Source organism: Passer montanus, unplaced genomic scaffold (assembly GCF_014805655.1).
Source record: "Passer montanus isolate IOZ18808 unplaced genomic scaffold, ASM1480565v1 scaffold73, whole genome shotgun sequence".
In the NCBI taxonomy this organism is placed as follows: Eukaryota; Metazoa; Chordata; class Aves; order Passeriformes; family Passeridae; genus Passer; species Passer montanus.
In genome coordinates this window covers 2,359,542-2,381,759 of record NW_024372481.1, presented here as the reverse complement: position 1 = coordinate 2,381,759, position 22,218 = coordinate 2,359,542, and the positions used below count along the sequence as shown (strand labels likewise).

At 42.0% G+C, this 22,218-nt stretch overlaps 1 protein-coding gene across 13 annotated transcripts in view; it reads left to right on the top strand.

Moving 5' to 3' along the window:
- Positions 1-20,597, top strand: part of LOC120512368 (spermatid perinuclear RNA binding protein) — a 59,434-nt gene extending 38,837 nt beyond the window's left edge. For 4 of the 13 annotated variants that reach the window (XM_039730585.1, XM_039730586.1, XM_039730583.1 and 1 more), the window contains 6 exons: positions 813-974; positions 1,733-1,867; positions 2,387-2,527; positions 3,091-3,214; positions 5,089-5,133; positions 10,238-11,225. In XM_039730585.1, coding sequence (XP_039586519.1) covers positions 813-974; positions 1,733-1,867; positions 2,387-2,527; positions 3,091-3,214; positions 5,089-5,133; positions 10,238-10,332 — 702 coding nt within the window. In that variant the 3' untranslated portion in view covers positions 10,333-11,225. The other 9 variants (XM_039730594.1, XM_039730597.1, XM_039730587.1 and 6 more) reach the window with 6 other exon arrangements.
- Positions 20,598-22,218: the final 1,621 nt, after the last annotated feature.

The following is a 22,218-nucleotide window of genomic DNA, read 5'->3' as shown; positions in this document are numbered from 1 at the left end:
TTTTCTCTCTCTTTCTTTCCTTCCCTTCTCAGCAGACCCAGACCCTGCCTTCCAGTCTTATAAGAGGGAATAATGTGAGATTTCACTTTCTAATCTGACCTTTTTAAAATGCAGAAGCCCTGAAAATGTACCCCAAGTGCATGGCAGCTGAGCCAGGGGTTTACCCAGGCAGTTCTCAGCTCAGGGTTCAAACCAGTCATTTTTGCAGACTTTGTTCTGGGCCCTAAATTTTCAGCAGTTTCAGGTTCCTTTCAGTTTCCCTTGCCCTATGTGTGGTAGCTCTGTGCAGCTGGATCAGGAAGCTGGTTAAGGGAGAGGCTGGCCTTGCTCATGGAGGATGTTTTTGAAGGAACTGAGCTCCTGAAGTACCATCTTGTACAAGGCTTGAATTCTCACAAGACTGTTTGTCACGTTTGCCCCACAGTCTGTCTCTTGATCTGTCCATAGGCACAGGAGGGAAATCATGCATGAAACTATTCCCATATAAGGCCATTAACAGTGTCTTTAATTTCTGACTTTACAAGGAATCCTTGAGATGATGAATGATGCTCATGAGTATCTTTGAGACTAAAATTCTGCTTTGTGTTGATTCCACTTTTGGAAACCTGAAATTATTTTCCCCATTGATACTGTATTCCCTACTGATAACCACTGAAATGGATATCTCCATTTCAAATAGGAGAAAACTAATATTCTAAGCAATCTGCCTTTTTAAAGTGTATGGTGGACTGTTTGTTGTGTTGTGATCAGCTTTGTATTTGTTCCTGTTCTGCTGCCTCTGTCACAGTTCCTTTCATGGGGCTTTGTTGTAGGTTTTACAAGCGATGGGGTATCCAACAGGTTTTGATGCAGATGTGGAGTGCATAAGTTCTGATGAAAAATCAGATACTGAAGGTAAAAATGAAACAACGTCTTCAATCTCAAGCAATAATAATACTGGCAATTCCACAGCTGACACCTCCGCTACCCTAGAGGTGAGGATTGCATTGAAATACAAAAGATGGAGGTGTGGGGTTTGGGGTTTCACTTTTCATTGGGGTTTTTTTCTGCTCTACTTGTCAGAATGGTAAAACATAAATTTGTTCAGTTGGGAAACTATTTCCAGACAGTGTGTAATCATGGATGACTCAAACCACATACATGTTTAGTCCACTGAGAAATTTCCAGGGAAATGGAAATAGAGTATTTTTAATGGAACTGCCCCGTTTTTATCCATAGCTGAGAGAATTCTATTGCAGACGGATCTGGTGTGCTGAGATCTCAGCTTCACCTTGCTTTCCAAACAGTTACAGACATTTCTTCTAAGACACGTGACTCAGGGCAAGAGATTTCTTCAGTCTGAGCTGGGTAGTGCCAGGACATAACTAGGTGGAACAGCAGAGACGTGTGCAGGCTGGGAAGGCCCGTCTCTCCTTTCAGTGTGAAAGCCTTCGATTTCAGGGAACTTGACACCATGGCCCCACCTTCAGCTTTGGATTCTCTCAGGGTTGCAATTCCAAGTGCAGCTGGTGTCATGTTTATTTGTGCAGGCACCAGATCAGGCCATGAGGACAGTAGCCCTCAGCAGCAGAAATAATGGGTGTGACTTCTGTGACACCATTGTTTGTCCTCCTGCCCTTTGCTGTGCCCGCATCGCAGGTTGCTGCAGCCAGGGCTGTGTTACCTGTGCAGAAGTTTGGCTGCATTTTGAAGAGAGAAAGGCTCTGCAGTAACACCCTGCATGTCTCTCTAGGTAAGAACTCAGGGTCCCATACTCACAGCAAGTGGCAAAAACCCAGTGATGGAGCTCAATGAGAAGAGGAGAGGTCTGAAGTACGAGCTCATCTCGGAAACAGGGGGAAGCCACGACAAGCGCTTTGTGATGGAGGTGAGTGGAGCAGGAGTGCAGCTGCTCAGGGGTTATTCATGGTGCAGCAGAGTCACTTGCTGCTGCAGCTCACATTTTTCTCTTTTGCCTTTTGCAATGCATGTTGGTGATTTCTCAGGTTATGTATCTCTTTGCTGCTGTGATGATTCAGCTGGTGAAAGGAATAGCCTTTCTACTTTAGGAAAATACAGTGAGAATTAAAACTGATTCTGACCAAAACTTCATGACAAGGAAGACCCCAAGCTATGGGTTAAATCTAGTATCCAACAGATGTGCTGGTCCTCTTTGAGTTGTAGTTGCAGTTTCCAGATTCCTAGTATCTGTGACACACTGGTTCCCAGGATAACCTTGGTATTCTTTATCAGTTTCAAATCTAGAATCAATAGAAATTTGTCACTTAAAACCCTAAGGATGTTTCTTCCCACTGAAGTTCTTTATGGGTGGCACATCAGCTGAGTGGGTGCAGCATGGTGTTCCTGTGGATCAATACTAGGCATAAACTCATGTCTTAATTTTCAGGTAGAAGTAGATGGGCAGAAGTTCAGAGGTGCAGGCCCAAACAAGAAAGTAGCAAAAGCAAGTGCTGCATTAGCAGCACTTGAAAAACTGTTTTCTGGGCCTAATGCAGCAAATAACAAGAAAAAGAAGATACTTCCTCAGGTAAGAACTGTAACTTGCTTTTTGGACCATTATCCCAGGTCTGGGTTGGTTTTTGATACAGAAGGCAGCATTCTGGTAAAGTGAGGTTAACACAGGCTGGTGTTGTTGTGAGCTGGTTGTTTGGGGATGAAATCCTGGTCCTGCTGCAGCTATGTGGGTTCAGGAGGGTAAGGGAGATATAAAGCCAGTGCTGTAGGTTGAGGAGAGGAAAATTGTAAGGAGGTGGGAAAGATGGCAGGGAGGAGCAGCAGAGAGAGGCTCGGAAGCCAGCAGTGCTCAATCATGCCCAAATCTGAGGTAAATAAGGCACAGTCTGAGGGAAGGGACTGCCAGGGCTGAGCACGGGGAACGTGCTGGGCTCTGCAGGCAGTGACAGGGCCAGGGACCTGCTGTGTCCCTGTCACTCACATCCTTTGGCACAGCACTCTCCAGTCTGTGCTCAGCCAGCCTGGCACATCAGGCATGTTTACAGAGCCCTCTCCAAGGGGATGATTTAATGCAGGTGGCCTGGTATTCCTGCAACACTCACTCTCTAAACTGCTATTTTTTGTCCCTCTGGGCAGACTAAAGGGGTTGTCAATACAGCTGTTTCTGCAGCAGTCCAGGCTGTTCGAGGCAGAGGACGAGGTGCTTTAACACGAGGGGCGTTTGTGGGGGCAGCTGCTGCTACTGGATACATAACACCAGGTAAGGCACCAACTTGGAGCTGACAGTTTAGGATTTGTCTTCTGGGCTGTTCTTCTTCATGTGTGTTATTCACCTGTGCAAGTGATTCCTTTAACCATCTGACATGGAGCAGAAGGCTTGATGGGGGTTTAAATACATCAAAGAGCTGGAAAACTGGCAGAGTGTACCCTTTATGAGTGTGCAGCTCAAAGCTCTGTGTGCACAGAGCACACAGTTATGGGCATAATGGCTTTCCTGGCTTTATTATTTTATGATTTGTCTTCATAGTTCACTGCCATGGCACAATTCCCAAAACTCTCTTCCTGCCTGAGAACCTTCTGGATCATGTGCTGATTTAGCATTAGCAGTGCCTTTTCCAGGAATCCTTCATGAACATGAAGTCTGCAGGCTCAAGAGTCCTGAGCTCCCAAAAAACCTCTACATTAATTCCCCCTGGAAGCATCTAATAGTAGCTTCTGTGGTGGCCAGAAATAAAAGAATTTCTTTTCATATTCTGCCTGATGGGGAATCATCATCTGCACTGCATTGTTCTGATTAGCAGAAACAGCTTCTGAGGTTCAAGGGCTTCTGGTTCCCATTTCACATTTTCACAAGACAATGTTCATGAAATGATCACTTTCTCCATCCTCAAATTACTTTTCAAAGTACATTTTCTTTGTGACTCTACAGCATGTCTGAGGTTTGTGTGTGACATGTGAAAGGAATCCAGACATTGTTTTCATTTGTTCTAAGAACCACAGATTTGTAAGAATGACATGCTGAAGATGCCTCAGTCAAAGCAAACCCAGTAGTAACTTCAAAAAATAACACTTCTAGTCCTCATGTTCAGGTTTTCAGATTGCAGCATGAGCTCTAATTACACCCTCCAGCAGCTTGCACATGCTAATAGCACAGCCCTGCTGTTGGGAGCCTTCCTGCCTGCACTGTTGGCAGCATGTCATCTTCATTGTTCCTGTATGGTCATGTCATTTTAAATATTAAAACCCAGTAATTCATTTTTAATGGCTGTTAACATTGTTTTTGGAACTGTCTGTCTGCCTGAGGAGTCATTTAAGAGACACTTTAACCTGCCAGGGGCATGCTTCTTGCCAGTGTGGAATTATTCCAGAAATAAGTTTAATTTCCCAGTTGCTGTAGTTAAGCTTTTATTGGCCTTGGCCTTCACAGATTATTTCTCTCCATCTCCTATTCTCAGAAATCTCTTACTTTTTGGAGTGACACCAGCAGTCTCATCAGAATAAAACCAAAAACCTGTAAAGCCTTCATGAACTACTAACATGTAGAAACCAATGCTGGTGTTACCTGTGTTGCTTTTTCTCTCAAGTACTTCAGAGTCACACTCTGCTCTCTGGGGAAAAATGATCTGTTTGTGTGGAGGTGTTCATATGTCTTCTGTGGAACTCTGTCTGTTAGAAATGGCAGAGAAAGCCAGGAGCTTTACTAAGGGGGACGTGACATCTGTCACAGGCATCCAGTGTTCTCTTCTTAAAGGAAATTTAGGAAAGTAACTGTTCTCTGCATAGACTACATTTGTGTTTTAAGAAGAACATAAGCAAATATGGGCTGTCTGTGTCATGACAACTCCATGCTCTGATAGTGCAGACTTGAGGGATTCAGTGGAAAAGAAAATGCTGAGGAAATGAAATAGGGAATTTTACCTCTCTGATGCTGAGGCCTGAGAAAGTCCCTGGCAGCTTGTCCTTGTGGCCACAGCACAGGAACACTTCAGTGTTTTCAGCAATATTTGTATGTGTTGGTGGGAGTTTGGTTTTGCTGTGCTCTTGCTTCAGGCACAGGGTCGCTGCCCCTGTGCAGGTGTGCCAACACTGGCAGGCAGGGCAGGAATGACCCCGTCCCTGCTGTGTTTCCTGCAGGCTATGGAGCACCGTACGGATACAGCACAGCGGCACCAGCCTACGGTACGTACAGTCCTGTCATTAACCCCTTCGAAATTGTGCAGGAACTGTTGTGGCAGTCCAAATGTGGCAGTCCAAGGAGAAATTCAAAGAGATTTAAGCTCTTAAACCATGACAACAACACCACTTTTATGCCATAACCTTGTGGTTCTTTTTTGGTTGGAGTAGCTTTTTGCCTCTGCTTTGCCTGGTCTGTGGAAGGACTGCTTGTTCTAATTGCCTGTTCCCTTCATACTGGAACCCAGTCCAAGTAGTTCCCTTACTTTTTACAGCCAGTCTGTGCTCCATTCAAAGACTACCGAAGGGCCTATTTCAGCATCTCTGACCCAGATTTAGCTCAACAGCATTACAGTAACATTGGTGGAATTTTTGTCCCCAAGTGTAAGTGCCTTGTGGACAAAGCTCCCTTAATGCTGTCAACTTTTTGAAGTCTATGGGCAAATACCCCCCCACCCTGCAGGCTAAAACACCACTGCTTGAGGCACCAGGATGGGTTTTGGGTAGCTGGTACTGGTAGCAATGAGTCTGTGAGGCAGCCAGGACACGGTCATTTGCCACAATGCTTTTCACTATGAAACACGTTCTATTAGGCTGGCAAAGCACTGGTTTCATGGAGATTGTAAAATGAGCTGATAACCAGAGAGCTGTGATGGAAGGGTTTTCCTTAACTCGGCTTCCCCCTCCCCACTGGCTTGTTTTATGCTGGACTAACAATGCATTCCTCTAACCGGCCCTTTTGGTTACTTTGAATGAGGTTTATGTGGCAATGGGAGCAGGGCACTTTGGAGTCAGTGATATGTCCTGGCACACACAACGTGAGCCCACCAGGACCAGTCCCACCAGCCTCTCCTGTGGCAGGGACTGGTCACAGTCTTCTGCTTAAATGACTGGCATGTTTCAAGGCCTGGAGTTTTTCATATGGGAAACTTCTGCTTTTTACCATTTTTAATAAGTCATTCCTCCCAAATCTGTCTAACTTGGGCAATACCAACTCCCCTGATATCACTATAAAAGTTAAATATATTTTGAAATGTCAATTACATGACTTTTCTAGAGGTATGAGCTCTAACAGGGCAAAAATGCTGCTGCTTTATGGAAAATGTTTGCTCTGCCTGACTGGGACCAGCTGGTCCATTCTGTACTGAGAGGGAGAATGGGCCCATGGGCTGTGTTCAGTGTGGAATTCTCCCCCAGGTTTGGAGCAAACCTCTCTAGTTTTATACCTGCTCACTGGCCCTGTCCTCTGACAGAAGGACAGCTGGCAGCAGGGCTGTCCCATCGATGTTGTCCTTTGTGGTGCATCACACAAGGAACAGCAACATGTTTTTTCAGAGAGAAATGAAAGGGAATTTAGTTTGGGGTATGGATTTTTTGAAAACCCCCTTGGTTCTTTTCAAGCAAGAGTCTCAGAGTATAACTAGGATTACTGGGATCTGCATGTCTGTGTTTTTACAAGCAGTGACACACTGTGACATGAGGAATCCTTTCCCTGCTGAAGGCAGGAATACAACTGTTACCAAGTTTCCCTGCAGCTTTTCTTGCTTTTTTCATTCATTCCTTCTGGTTTGGGATTTTTTTTTCTCATTATGCCTATTGTGGGAGCTGGATTTTAAGCACTTAGGTGTATATATGTGACATATCACTGACTTCAAAGCATTGTGGAATTGGATGCCCCCATTTTTCACATAAAGAGTTTCTGTTCTTAATGTCTTATGATTGTGATGCGAAGTTCTGGGATAATGCTTTTTGGCTGTAAGGTAAACATGTCTCTTTGCCTTTGTAAGCTGTTGCATGTTGGGAAACTTCACTTTGATCATCTGGTGCTCTGAAATACCTGCTGTTGCTGCTTTGTGATTTCTAAATGGATACATAGGTTAAATACTAGAATTTAAATAGGCAAGATTAAAAAACCAAACAAACGTTTAATTGTGCAGAAGTTTGTGAGGCCACAAGAACTCTAAAATAATAATGAAATCAGGCAGATGTCAATCTTTCCAGATTTACTACTTCAACACAGGAGAGGAAGTGCAGAATAAGGAAGCAGATGCAGAATTTACTGTAGGTGCTTGATTTTTGGCTGACCTACCTGGATGCTGATCAAAACTGCTGAACAGTTTCCCTGTGAGTTGTATTTTATGCACAGCAGTGCCTGTCTAGAATATCTGCAATTGCAACTGGCCTGTGAAATTACCTCAATGTAGAACAAACTAGTAGAGATTAATTACCATAAAGATTATGAAATAGAGCTTCAAGTCCAAATACACACTCTGCTTTTGAGAATATCACTTCCTTAATTTTACCAAACACCAGGACAAAAATAAAGCAGACTTTAAGCTATAACCATCTGTCTGAAATAGAGCAAAGTGGTGAAGCGTTACTGTTTATGGGACTCTGCACCCTGACATCACACTGACTGACTGATCTGGAAAAGGTTACTGAGAACACTACTGTAAGCTCTTATCTGACTTTCTTGGATTGCTGAACTTATTTGGAGTCCTCTCCCTTTCTTCTCTCTGTAGGTTTACCCAAGAGAATGGTTCTGTTACCAGTTATGAAATTCCCAACTTACCCCGTTCCCCACTACTCATTCTTTTAGCAAATGGCAGAAGCTAATTCCTATTGATTGAACAACACAATACAGTACAGAATGTTAGAAGAAAAAAAGCCTTTTTATCCTGTTTTCTTTGAACACATACTTGAGCAAAGTCATTTGTAAAGAAACATCTTTTTCCTACTTTTTGATTTTAACAAAATGCAAATTTAGTTCTCTAAAACTTGAAAAAAATGTTCTGTGAAATGTTACCTCATTTTCAAATAACTTATACCAGCCTTCTGTTATAGGGAAGAACTAGAAGCTTAAATCTTACGTTTTAAATGAAGTATCCGATTATGTAAAATTAAATTTGTGAAGGATGTATAGAATATAAAACACTGATCACAAATAAACTGTTTTGTTGTAACACAAGAGTACTGCCTGTTTCCTAATGCAGTCACACAGACTCAGTTAATGACCTGTATTTGCTGTAGGGTTATTAAATGCAGGGCATAGTTCCTTAAAAAACAAAAATAACAATAATAATAAAAAACACGATAGAAACTTTACAGTTAACATTTAACTTTGTAAATATTATGGTGTGTAATAAACTTAGTAAAATATGGGTTAAAATATTGTTTTATCTTATTTTTTATAGTTAAGCATCAGTACCTGAGTTTCCTTATAGATCAGCATACTGTGATTTTAGACACAGTCTTAATTATCCAAGAAGACTTTTCACTCATACACAAAATGCTGAAAAACAAATTAAACAAAGGGAATTAGTCTGTCTCTGTATAAGGCTGCATTCTGTGAAACAAGTATTAAACAAGTATTAAAGGAAGTTCCCACAGAAGGATGCAATTCCAGGGATACACCTTACACCGTATTGCCCAGAGAAAGGACAACAATAATGTTACAATCAGGTTCTTTAGAGCTCAAAAACTACATGTTTTCCTTTCTTTTCTGTTTTTACAAAAAAAGAGAAAAAAAAAAGAAAAAAATTCCACTTGTTCTTGTGGCCTTCTTCACTTTTAAGATTGTCTGCCCACCCTTGATTTTCCATCCACCATTTCTACAGAAAGCATTTTATTTGCCAATTGTATATTAAACCAAAGGTTCTCCTTTCCCCCTTACATTTATAAGAATCTAAAGCAGCAACAAGGTCCCCATGAAAACTTGCTATTTAATTGTCCCAGTTCTTGTTGAGTGCTGCTGTGAAAAGTGACACACTTCAGCCATAGGCCAGTACTTTTTTATGAGCTGGTTCTCAAACTCAGAATCCTCTTTTTGACGAGGAGTGTGTGCACCTGTCTGAAATTCCAGGATAGGCTCCAGCTCCACGACTGGAGTCTCCATGGATCGTGGACTGCTGTGGGCACTAACAGGGGGTTCCAGTGGTCTTTATTAAGGTATCACCCCACAAATAAGCAGCATTGTTGGTTGCACTCTCTCCTCAGCCCTTGCCCGTTGCTTTTCCATAGGCTGGCTTTAGTTGCTGCTCTTCCAAAGATTTGCCCCTGTCCCCTGTTCTCTAACAGCCGCTGCTGCTGAGGCAAGGGGAGCTCTGTCTGTGTTGAGGGTGTTGTAAGAGCGGTGCTTAAAGCAGTGTCAAGTTCCTCCTCCCCACAGCCCCCTTAGAGGGAGAGAAACCTTAGAAAAGCTGAATAAGGGGTGGCTTATAGAGCAAGCTGCTTTCCCTGGAATTAACTGCAGCTGTTATTCTTAAGCTGAGTATTTGTGCTTAGGAATGTGTTCACATTTCCATGGTTCTCCTCCTGCCGTGGCTCTCGCTTCCGTTTGGTGTCGGTGGTACTTTAATAAATCATCGATGATGGCCCAGGAGGGTGAGCCTGGTGTCACCCACGGACACAGAGCAGGGCCGGGGATGGAGCCAAATTGAGAGGTGCTCAGAAATCACTGATCTGTTTTGCTGGCCTATGGATGAAAGGAAGCCATCACGGAGCAGAAAAAGCATGGCTGATCAGAGCCCATTTTTGTTAATCAAATATTCATTAAAGGAATCTTTCCTCTGCACACATTCCCCCCCCCCCCCTTTTGGAGTTCCCCTGATTGGCAACTGTTTGTAGTTTCCTTTTTTTTTTTTCCTGAATCCCTAGTTTTGTAAAATTCCAAACAAAATATTCTGTGAACCAATTCTATACAATGAACATTTGTAAGCCAAAAACAACTTCTTATTTCAAAGACACGAAGGGCGCTATGCTCTTTTCCAACATGATGGCAGTCATTTCAGATGATTTATAGAAGTCATTTTTTATTTTTTGTCATTTGTTGGGAGTTACTAACCACATTGTAAACTTGCCCCCTTGCTGCATATTTTACATTTCTCTGCTTTACTGAAAATATGAATGAGCTGTCAGTTCTTTGTTTAGAAAGTGGTAACCTTGGAAGTGTTAGATGTTTCAATACCTTCGAAGAATTCAAAGTGCCCATTTTACAATGAAAATTCCACTTGCAGCTGAAAGAGCAGAGAAATTTAAATGGAGCTTTAGCTTCAGCCAGTCTCAGAAATTAACGTGAGGTTTTTGCTTCTCTGCTCTTCTCCCACTGTAGGTGGTTTTTTCATTGACAGTCCCTATTGCCAGCCTCTCAGCATCGCACCTTTTATTATTCACTTGGGCCCTCAAGATTTCTTCTCTGACTTCTAGAACCATCAGGTTGTGTGGCTCCAAATGGCATTTTGTACATGTCTTAAAAGCAAGAAAAACGTGGCTCGTTTTGAGGTTTCTCAACTTCAGACATGGGATCTGAGCTTTTTTCCTTCTTTTTTTTTTAAAGTGTTTTCTCACTTCTTGAACTTTGCTCCATGTAATGAAAAGCAATACTTAGTCCAAGCCACAAGTCCTCTCTTTGGGTACATAGCAATAGATGTCTATATACTCCTGGTTATTTCTTTACACTAGAAGGGGAAGGACTGGTGTGTTGAGGGGGGAAAACCAAATGCCAAACCAAGGCACAACCCGGGTCGAGTGCTGCTTCAAGCACTGAAAGCTGCCTTTACTTTCACTACTGAAGTCCTTCAGAATTTTGATACTATACTGTATTTGCATGTTTCCTATCAAAGTTGCTACAGAGCTGTGCAATGGTCACTCCTGAAGCAGCAGTGCTTTGTACCATTGTGCATGTCAGCAGACATGAAATGTAGCAAAATGGCAGAAAAAAAAATAGAATATAATATTTTATCCCAAAATGTAACAATTATATATTCTCTCTCTTTCCCACATCATTGATATGAGGCACAAAAATGGTAGGCCTGAACTTGAAAATCAAGTGCATTACTTTTGTGTCTCTTAAAATCACCATCCAAATGATAGGAAAACACAGTACTTGAGAAACTTCCAGTTCAAAAACCATTGCTGCTCTAAATTTACTGAGTTTTTTCCCTCTTGAATATTTGTATGTTGATATTTTGAGATTGTCAATCAGCAATAACTGAAAGGTGAATGTTTTTTTAAATGGTATTGGAACATCTATATGTTGCAGCTTAAGACTTCTAAGCAGTTTTCAGCAGGTTAATTCCACTTTATTCTCATTCTCTCCGGACCTTCATAGCCATATGCACTTGTATAAAATAAGCAGAAATGTAGTGACTGTAAGCTGAGATCGTGATATAAAAGGTAAGAGATTTTATTTTCAGCTTAAAGAATATTTTTATTGCTTTTTTTCTAAAATTCTCATATACCTGTGACAATCTTGTATATGGCACGTTTTTATTATGTCTTGTTAACTCAGTGTTTAAAGAAGTAATACATAGGTCTGAATCCCAACTTTGTATTTCTCAAGGCCAATTCAAATACTCCAGTTTCAGTTTAAAAATATTACCTAACACTTAAGAAATTGTTTGGTTTTATCAACAGACTGTTCTCCTTCAAGTATTTTTCTCCTGTGTAGCATAAAAAGCTGTGTTGATACTGCTGTGTCAGGCACTGCATTCCTTGCATCCCTGTGGACACGTTTGGGTAGGTACCAAAGCCAGGCCACGGCCTGCTCTGAATGCACACCTTGGTTCTGGCTAAGTGCACTGGGTGACACTAATAATGAGAGAAACTATTTCCCTAAACTATTAAAGCTAAACTCCAAATGAAGAGTGAACAACTCTGATGATATTGCAGTTAAAATCTGCAGAGATCAAATTACATGAGGTCAAATTAATTCAGGAAGCAGCCAGGTTTGCTTCCCTCCTGTGGGTGCAGTGCAGGACAGGAGGGCAGGCAGGCAGGGATTTATCTCTGCGTGAATCCTTTGCTTAGCTGTGGTTTTCTACAGCTGGAAATTAGGATACAGCCATCCATGAATAATTGTTTTCAGTTCTGTAGTAAATGTTTTAACAATATTCTACTTAGATTAAAATGGGTTTGGATTATGACCTACTGGTGCACATGATATGTGTAGTTTTAAAATACTATTTTTTTATTTGTCTTTTAAACCTTGCGTTATGCAAAGTTGCACAGTACAGTACTCCAGAAGTGCAGTACTTGCAGTACTTGAAGTTGCTGGAAACAACTCTTTTTATATAAAAATGGTTAAAAAATAAAAAAGCAAAAGGGAGCAAGCTGATGATGATGCATTAGCATTTTAGGGTCTCAGTTCAGAGATGAAAACACGAACAACCCCTGACTGGTAACAGCTGACACTGGTGTCACACTTGGTACAGAATATGTAGTGGTGTATCAAGCCCAAAGGTCTGCATCAAAACACTAACAGCAAGTATAAACTATATTTGATTTTAATATTGAATCATCAAATTCAGTAAGTAACTGCATGTCCATCCATTCCTCAGGATATTTCTGGGTATAATGCATAGGCTGGTAAGAGAAAAAGAGCTGTTCAATAGTGTCAGCTTTGCTCCTGAACTTGCACCTGGGAAATGAACTGAGGAACTGTTCCAGGGGCTGGCCCTGGAAACCCATAATCCCTTCCATGACATCTGCAGGACAGCTGATGAGCAATCAGAACGTCCTTCCTGTTCAGGGGCAGGTTTCCATCTGCTGTTATCTTCAAGGTGCAAACTCAGGGCTGGATCTGCAGCTCACCTACAGTTCAGTCCTTTTTAAGCCTGGCAGGCCCAGCAGTGCTGATCCTGGAGCAGCAGGCTGCTCTGCTCCTTCAGAGAGGATATTATATGCACCAAGGTGCATTATAATGAACTTCTCGTGAATATTCCTTTCCTAAGCTTAACTGCTGTCAGCCTGACAAGCACTGTCCACTTCAAGGACTGATAATAAACATCTTGCTGACTCTCATTTGATCTGCTTCTTTGTGGACTGTGCTTGGCAGCTTAATCCACTTGTATTTCTTTCCAGCAGAATTGCTTTAACTGTGAATTTCTGTATTTTTCTGTTATTACTCTTTTTAACTCTTAAAATCCTAAGTTTTCCACTCTCCTGCTGTTTTTTTAAATGATCTCAACTTTCTTGCATCTTTTTTTCTCCAGATTTCTCTAATACCCTGCTGTTTGTAATGCAGTAAAGCCTTGCAGTAGTTATGCCTGAGATGGCCCCTTGCCTTTGCTGCCTCTCTTTTCAGTAGGAGAGAACCATTTTCACCATTTTCTGATATGTGAAACACACTAAGACTCCTAAATCTGGCTTCTGCAGCCACCTGGAATCAGATAAGGCCCGAAGGCACATGATTGCCCGGGAACCCCTGTCATTCATGTGGAACTTGAGCAAAATGGCCCCATGTACTGAAGGGTCACAGAGTAGGCTCTGAAGTGCCTGATGTTCATGTTTTTGAGAGAGAGCAGCCAATTCCATCAGGAGATTTTAGCTTAATATCAGGCTATTATCTGATGAGTAATCTGGGTAACATCTGCTTCGTCAGTGTTGCATCAAGCATGGTTTTGCTAAAGCAGAAGTAGGAACTCATTTTTCTGCATAATACTTTTAGGTTTCCTTTTAAAAGCCTCCTCACAGGAGCTTGGTCTGAACTGCCTTTTCTGTGAGGTTGGAGGTCTGTGTTACAGCTACTGAGCTTTGCATTTCTGCATCCACCCAAGAGCCAAACACATAAATCTGGTTGTGTATGCTCTGTGCAACTGCCAGTAGCGTTACCAATTCTGAAGTACCTTTTCAGTGGAGCAGAAATGGTATTTTACACTTCAAATTTCTGGTTCATGGAAAAGAAATCTGAAAAGTTCCTTTCAATTAGTACATCTATATATAGGAGCCCAGGGAAAGTCTGTGCCTATACACTACCCACCTTAATGCTAGTTTTAGCTAACCAGATGATCGTGTGTATTTTGGGAGATGGTGTCTGGCACTTAAAGGATTAAAAACCAGAGATTTACAATGAAGACTCAAACTGTTTAATGCGTTCTCTCTACTGGAAATGAATGGCATCACCACTGACTTTGCAAAAAGAAACATGAGCTTTAGGGGTCTGCTTCAGTCCTACTTTGCCAGCCACAAGAGACTCCTCCAAGCAGGCTCTACCTAGAGAAGGGTTTAGAGTAACCAGACTGGTTTGGAGGGCTTGGCTAGCTCAAAGCATGGTATGTGGTGCTTCCTGCCATGGTGTTCTCTCTCTGCCAGTGCTTGCTGTCTTCCTTAAGCACACATTCAGGAGCTGGAACACAGTGACCTTATTGCTGGGCGTCTCGCCAGCTGGATGGAGGGAGGCCAGCCTGTGCTCCTGAAGGGAATGTGTAACACGAGGCCTCGGTTGCCCAAGCAATTTCTGTTGGACACAGTGCACAATCCAACCCTCACAAAGGCAATTTAGTGCCTGGGTAGGTGGTTCCTAATCTGTCTAATTTGCTGTCGTGTAGCCAGTGTGAGCTAATTAGATGATTCAGCAATTGTCATGGCTCCCCACTTAATGTGCTGTAAATGCTGCTGCCACAACTTTCACTGCTGTTAAATACCTTTGCTTCTGTGAAGTCTGTCCTCCTGCTCTGCCTTTTTTGATCATCTTCTAGAATCCTAGTAAATGATTCTCTCAGATTATGAAATTGTGACATATAAGTCTAGATTCTTAAAAACTTTAAATCAGACTGTGAAGCACTTCAGAGAAACCAGTTTTCCTACAAATATTTCAACTTATTCATGTGCCAGAGGACTACTTCTACTCATTTACAAAGATCTGAAAACTGCTCCAGTATCTCTCATCTCTGGAGACAAGGATTCTTTCTTTGAGAACACTTGCCTTCTGGTAGGAAAAAATTATTTAAAGTGTGTCTTAATAAAAGACTGTGCCCTCAAGCCCCTGAAAGAACTTAACTGGGGAGAAGTGCACAAATCTAAAATTATTTGAGGCTTTTTGCTTTTATTGAGCTATTGAGAACAATTTCCCTGACAAGAAGTTCCTCAGATTATTAGAATGTAGAAAATGCAGGAGGAAGGGCATGAAGATTTTTCAAGTAGTCTAGGAAAAAAATCTTCTGTTTGTTGGCTGTTCAGCTATGCAACATCATTCTCTTGTCACTTCTTTATCTCCAAGATGGCAATAAATGTGAGCAGCTTTAATGTACCATCCCTGATCCAGGCCTGGCAATGTCCCTTGGAGAATGAGAGTGGCACTCCCTGTTTTTTCTGCCACCAACTCCCTGATATAAAGTCCCTTGCTTCATTTGTAATTGTGCATCTGTACTTCTGAGCCAGTCTAGAGGTGGGATAGCTGAACATCTTTCCAAATCCATATAAACAACAAGAGAGTATTTCAGTCTTTCCTCTGACAAAATTAGAAGTTTCCTTCTGCTTCTTGTGCTTGGTATACCAAGATATGCTCACTCAGTGTTAGAACTTCTTGCCTTTAGCTAAATTCTGACAGTTGCCTCTTACTTAATGAAGGGAAAACTGTGTCCCAGCCTCAGTGAGTTCCAAGTCACAAAGCAGCTTACAAAACCAGCTCCTATTTCCGGTGGCTCAGGGAAACAGCAGAGGAGCTCTGCTGCTGTGGATTCCTTTGGATTCATGATGAGATGTGTAAACATGAAATTCAGATTGTTGTTCTCAGTCATGAAGCTAAGACCTTGCCTCTCTGGCATCAAAAGAATGAAAATGAGCTCTGTGCTGGGCACACTGAGGAGCTCTGTTAGGAACGGCTGTTCTGTCTCAAAAAACAGTAACTCAGCTCCAATGTTCAGCACACAGACCCTCTTGGGCTTCCTGCTGAATAATCCAGTGAAAAATGAGATATTTTATTGACTTGTTTAAAGCAGAGCAAAAAGGCTGGGTAGCTGAATCTGCTGTCTTAGTACAGGAGACAGCTTGTCTAACAGCTTGTTGGTTTCATTCCACTGGAAATGGAAATTCTGCTAAAGTCATTTTGGAGCACTTCACCAGAGAAACTCAGCACTGAAGTCCTGTGCCTATGGATCACAGCAGCAGTTTCCCATGCACTTTCTTTTGAACATATTTAAGTTACTGGTTAAGTATTTGGCATTAGGAGAATTGTCACCACTGAACTGTTTCATTGCTTAACCCCAGAGCAATGCCTTCTTAGCTTTATTTGTATCATCTGAATCCACACCTATTTGTGTCCAGGTATTGTGGTGCTTGCCTTTTCTGCTCACAGATATGGGATTCACTTGTTGGTTTGTAACTGATACGTGAGATAATACAAAAGCACAAGCAGGACACATCTGCCTGTTCCTCTGTCTACCCCTCTCTCTGGGGTTTCCTAGGAGAAAGGGGGCTCTTCCTCCCACACCAGTCTGATGCTGTGTAGGTAAGGCAGTGCTTTACTGTGAGTGCTGTGAGGTAGGTAAGAGAAAAGTTCATCAGACAGTAAGGTTTAAATTCAGTAAAGTGGGGTTTTTAATCCAGTTCCTGAGATTGCTTGAAACATTCAGACCACATAGTTTACCTTGATGTTTTTGAGGAGCTGAATGTCCAAAAGTGGTGTGTGGAGATGTGCAGTTCTAAAGCATATCTCTTATTTTGGATGTTGTTTTATCCTGTATTTGGTGCCTTAACTCTGTACAATTTAAGGTCATATATACTGTACCACAGGTAGTTTAGTAGTTGTGTACTTGAAAAGAACCCATCAAGCCTAGCTATAGAAACTCTTGTACAGACTGAAGCCTTCTCAGGGGGAGTACTCTTCCATGTTTAATTAATAATCCACCAAGAAGTGAGAGTTACAAGAATGTAAAGAACATTTAAAATTTTTAAATGTAGACACTGAATTTAACCGAGACTGAATTTATCTGATTTCTAACTTCAAAGATTTGGGGCAGGAAAATAATTAAAGCTGCAGTCTCTTCTATGCTGTGTAAGTAAACAACTTCAAAATGTTTTCTCACCAGCCAGAACTGCACATTTGTGAAAACCTCTGGACTGTTATCTCTAGTAGAATAAATAACACTTAATTTTAAAAGGCATTAATTAAATGTAACTCGCTATCCTTCACTGGTTAGCTGAAGAGAGTTGGAATGAGTAAAAGCCGCAGTTAATTTTTATTTGATTAAACTTAAGCCTCATTCATACCTCTAACCAGGATCTAGAAGCTCCAGCTGCCTTATGCTGCTTTGCAGTTCGTGAGGTGTAGTGCAGCATCAGCTTGAACACAGGATTTCTGAATGCATCTGGTTCTGGCAAGAGAGAGAAAAGGTAACAACGGAAGAAAATGTCTTTCTCCATTTTTAGAGGTTAGAGTATCATAGAAGTTGGAGGGAAAGTTGCACTGCCTTTTCCAAGTCCATTAAGACAGACTGTGGTAAAACCAGGAGGTTTATGTGTGCTGGGGAAAGCCAGCAACCTTGTGTACTATGAGCAGGGAGAGCTGGGATTCCTTTTTCAACAACTAGTGAAATTAGGCAAGAGGTTTAATCTATCCATACAGCAGGCTAAAAGCTGCTAATGATGCTGCTAAAGGAGATGAATTTATTTTTTCTGCTCAGTAAACAAGTCCAGTTTTGCTGGTTTTCCAGAGGAGGAACACAAAATATCCAGTAGACAAATTTTGTTTCCTGATGCAGTCCTACCCAGAACAGGGAGATAGTTCCAGGCAGTGTACAGAGCACACAACTGAATTTTGGGAGGAAAAGGAATAGTAGTAATTTCCTCAGAAGGAATAGTAGTTAGTTATTTCTGCAATGCCCACAGTATTCTAGACAAGCTGCCTTTACAGAGGAGCATGGCAACAAGGAAAAGCAGATACTGCTCCCACAGTGACCAGTTTAGGTCACCAATATTGGTGTAACTCCTTATGACAAAGTAGGTTCATCTTACCAGCAAAGTGTATTTTGATATTCTATCCACTTCTATTTTTTAAGCTAAAGGGGAGTTAATCATAGCACTCATCTGTTTCGATGGGAGTAGAGCAGAAGGTAAGTTTTAACTTCATACTTTGAAGCTGCTATTAATAGATTAACAGTGTTCCATGGAAACAACCTGATGTACTTCTTTATTTTCCTGGAGTTTCATTTCTGTGTTCTTGCAAAAGCACAAGCTTGCAGAAGCGTAATCAATACAAAGTTACTCAGGGTACTGCATCATCTCAGCAGTGGACACTAACTGCATCTGAAGTCAAAAGGCACACATAAATCAAGCTTAATTAAGAGGAACAGGACATCTTGGCAAGTTTTGCTTTATTACTGGCACTGCTACAATTTAATGATCTATGCATACTGAAATGTGTGTATTGCTGCACTTCCAACAGAATGTGAAGGGTGTCCTGAAAAGTAACAAAGCCAGGGCAAGAGAGACAGTATTTATTCTTCTGTCATTCTTTTCACAAAGAACTGTTTCTAAGCAGATGGAAAGTCATTCTGCTGAAAGGAGAATAACGGTGGGCTAGAGAACAGCATTCAGAGCAGTACAGCTTTTGAAAACTTAGTGATACTATGAATTTAATTACAAAAATTCTGATTTGCAGTACAGATTCTTTCCTGTGTTTTTAAACTCAGATCACTGTTTCCCTGCTCAAAATAACACGATAAAGATGAGTGTAGTTTTCTGGTAACATCTATTGTGTGGAAATCCACATACCCTGGAAGAAAAGGGAGGCTGTACTGCAGAGAGCATATTCAACTACAGAGCCATTCTCTGGGCAATGCTGCATAATTTAGGAGTGGGTAACCATGCCTTCAGGGACAACATGACACAGAGCAGATGGTTGAAAAAATAAAAAATCACAGAAAAAAGCCTCCAAGCTTTGTCCAGTCACACATTTACCCGTCCCTGCAAAAGGGGACAGGTACATTCATACACACATAATGAGTTATCTGTCAGGCATCACAGAGGTCCTTAAGGACAAACGTTTTGGAGCCAGTCTCCTTTTGGACAGAAAAAGGAGGAAGTTGACTCTGTCTTCCAGTTCCAAGGTGCAGTGTCTTATTTCTCATCCTAACCCTAAGTCAATATTTATTGATCAAACTGACTAAGCTTTTTAGGCTGACCAGCTCTCTACGAAGCAATTCTGTTCTCTTGAGCCTCTGCAGGGGCCAGTAACTGGTGCTTAACTACTGCTTCCACTCCGGAATGTCACCGTGCTCCAGCTGCCCCAGAGCCAGGCTGGGACACTTGCACTTCTCAGAGACAACACTGCTGGGGGTGGGGGCTCTCCACAGCACTGAAGTACAGCAGCAGAGCAAGTCCCAGTGGGCTGTATGCTTTTAAAGTCCTGTCCAGTTCTTAGTGACAAAGTTGAGCATGAAACCTCTACTGCCAAATGTATCAGCCCCTTGCTGAGAAGGACATCAGTGGGAAGCAGTGTCACAAGTGGAGATTTTGAGGAAAGGCTGGTGCTTTCCAAGGCCAACTCACAGGCTTTTGTTTAATGGCTGAATTTCCACCCACCAAAAATCACCATCAACCAAATCAATTAAAACTGCTGCTAATTTGGGCTAAAATATCCTTTGTGCAACCCTAAACCACCACCATCCATGCATCTAAAGAATTCCTAAGCAAAGACTCCTCAGGAGGCAGAGCCCTTCTGACAGGAAATCTGGCAGTGCAGTCTGATGTGACTTTTCTGATGATAATTACTTCTCCAAGACAAGGCAAAAACAGAGGCAGTGCTTTGGGGCAGTGTTTCATGCTCAGCAAGTTTGTAGAGGGAAGTAATGCAATTCTATAAATCACTTGTACTGTATTTGTTTCTAGACTTGAATGAATTTCACTTTTCCTTTGTGAGTCAGAGTATTAAACGTTAAAGAAAAGGTCTATTTTTCTAAATCTCTTTCACCAATAGAGGTCTGACCTGCAGCCAAGAGATGGATTTATTTATCCACAGAGGATGGAGTGTTTATTTTTGAACTAAGATTGGATATGGCATTGAATAAAAAGTATGACCTATAAACTATCGAAACCTTAAACACTATGAACGAAGTCCACAAATGAATAATATGGTGGACGATTCCATCTTTCTTCCCAATAAATCTCTCTCAAAGAAGTTACCCAGAATTAAACTTCCAAATGAAGTACAAGAGATCCTTGTGGTCTAATTACAGACTGCTTTCAAAATACTTCCGTTTTCTCCCAATTTGTAATCACTAGAGAACAATGATGACTGAACTATTCCCAACTATAAATAAAGCAATTTCAAATAAAGTAATCTGGCAACAACCATGGCTATTTATAGCACTAAAAATGTAATTTGAACACTCAGATTTTCTTAATTTGGTAGCAGTTGAGTGGGAAGAAAAATAACTGCACAGTGAATTTTAAATTGAGCTGTATCTACTCAGTAGCCAAAAAAAGCGTACAGATGTAAAGGGAACGCTCTCTGTACCTTCAGTTGCTCCCTCCGTGCTGCTGTACCCCGTACACTTGGCTTCATTTGGCTTCTGTGCTGTGGTTTGTACGCCAGCCACTGTTACTGACTGTAACAACACGGTCTGCACTGTAATCTCGGGTCATTGCCACTGGTTGTAACCAACACTACAGACGTCTCTGTATATAAAACTGGAACCATGTCCCATTTGCTTCCAATAGCTCCAATAAAGACTTATCTCTGTAAACAGGAATTATGGCCTAATGACTGGTTGGGGGGTTGGTTACAAACAGCCTGTGAGGGGCTCCTGAAGCCTGGGATGCCAAACCACAGAGTCCATTGTGCCTGAGTCAGGTAACGGGCTCAGCAGAAAGGAGAGGCAGCTCCCGAAGGCTGCAGCGTTAGCAGAGACGACTTGGAGACACAAACATAAAGCACTTTATGCTGGAACAAGCAGAATGCATTCCTGCACAGAGGTGAAAGTGAATAGAGCATTACTGGATTTCACACAAGTGCCTCTGGGGGCTTGCCTTGGAAGCAGTACCAGAAAAGCCCAGAGAAGGCTGTAATAGCTGTGATCAGCCAGGAAGGCAAGTTTCACTCCAGAAAGAAATCTGGACAGTTCCTAGTATTTAGCCAATTAGAAAAACTGGGTGTTTATTTTCTTAAAAGGTAAATTATACACATAAAGAACAAGTAAGATTCTTTCAAAGTTCTCTCCACCCCTCTGATTTCATTGTGTTTCTTAAATTCCTGTGGTCCCAGTTTGTCCTCTGAGGTCCAAAGCAAATCCAAGCAATTTCCTTGTCCGGAGTCACTGAGGGCAGGAGTTGGGGATACCATGATAATTGTGTGGCTGGTGTTTTTTGCTTGAGGTTGCAACTCATGGTAAGATTTACTGGAATATACACATATGTCCAGCCTGGAGTTACAGAACCCAGCTGTACTCTGGAAGAGAAGTCAGTGAACATAGTCTTACTTTTCTTAGAAGTGTTTTTCTGGTCTTGAAATGCTAAATTGAAGTCTGAGTGCAGAGGTCATTAATCAAATTCAGAGGAGATCAGACTTGAGAAGGGATTAGAAACTGTTATGAGCTGACTATAATTGAGATTGCTCTTAATGAAATGAGAGAGATGAAATCCCACAGCTTAGAATGTATGATAACTGGACCAGGACTTGGTGTGAGACTTTTGCCCTCAACAGGCCAGTGTGCAGCCAGCCCAGCCTGCTGGCATACTGCAGACAAGTCAGTAATGCACAAAGTAATGCACAAAGAGCTACGCAGGGACAGCTATACCCAACACAGAAACCATGCATCACTTAAAATTTAGAGCTGTATCAAATATTTAGCAAGTAAGATCCACAAAGCACTGAAGACAGTCACTTAAGAAAACATTAACACTTAACTGAAACTGAAGTCAGTCTTACCTACTGTATTAGCATAATGCTTGTCTGTGCTGATGCCTGATGTTAGCTGGCTCACTAAGAGGTCATTCCAAAAGCTCCCTTGGGATTATCATCTCTGAGGTGCTGAGAAGGCTGTCAGCTCTTCGGCAGCAGCCTGGCAACTGCTGGTCAGTGACAGCTCAGAGCGAGCTGGGCCCGCTCCAGGAGCTGGCGGGCATTCTGTGGCCTGGCAGGAATGGGAGAGGGGCAGTATGGGAGGGGGACATGGGAGAAGCCACACAGCACTGGGTCTAGGCTGGCAAAGGAGGCTGGCACATCCTTCTCTCCTCACTGAGAAAATGCCTGGCATCTCCTACTCAGTTTTACTCCTATCCTGCTGTACCTAAGCTAACTTTGCCCAGGCAGTTACAGAGTATCTTGCTTGGAAGAACAGGGAAGCCGTGGCCCCCTGTCCTCCCCTAACCCCC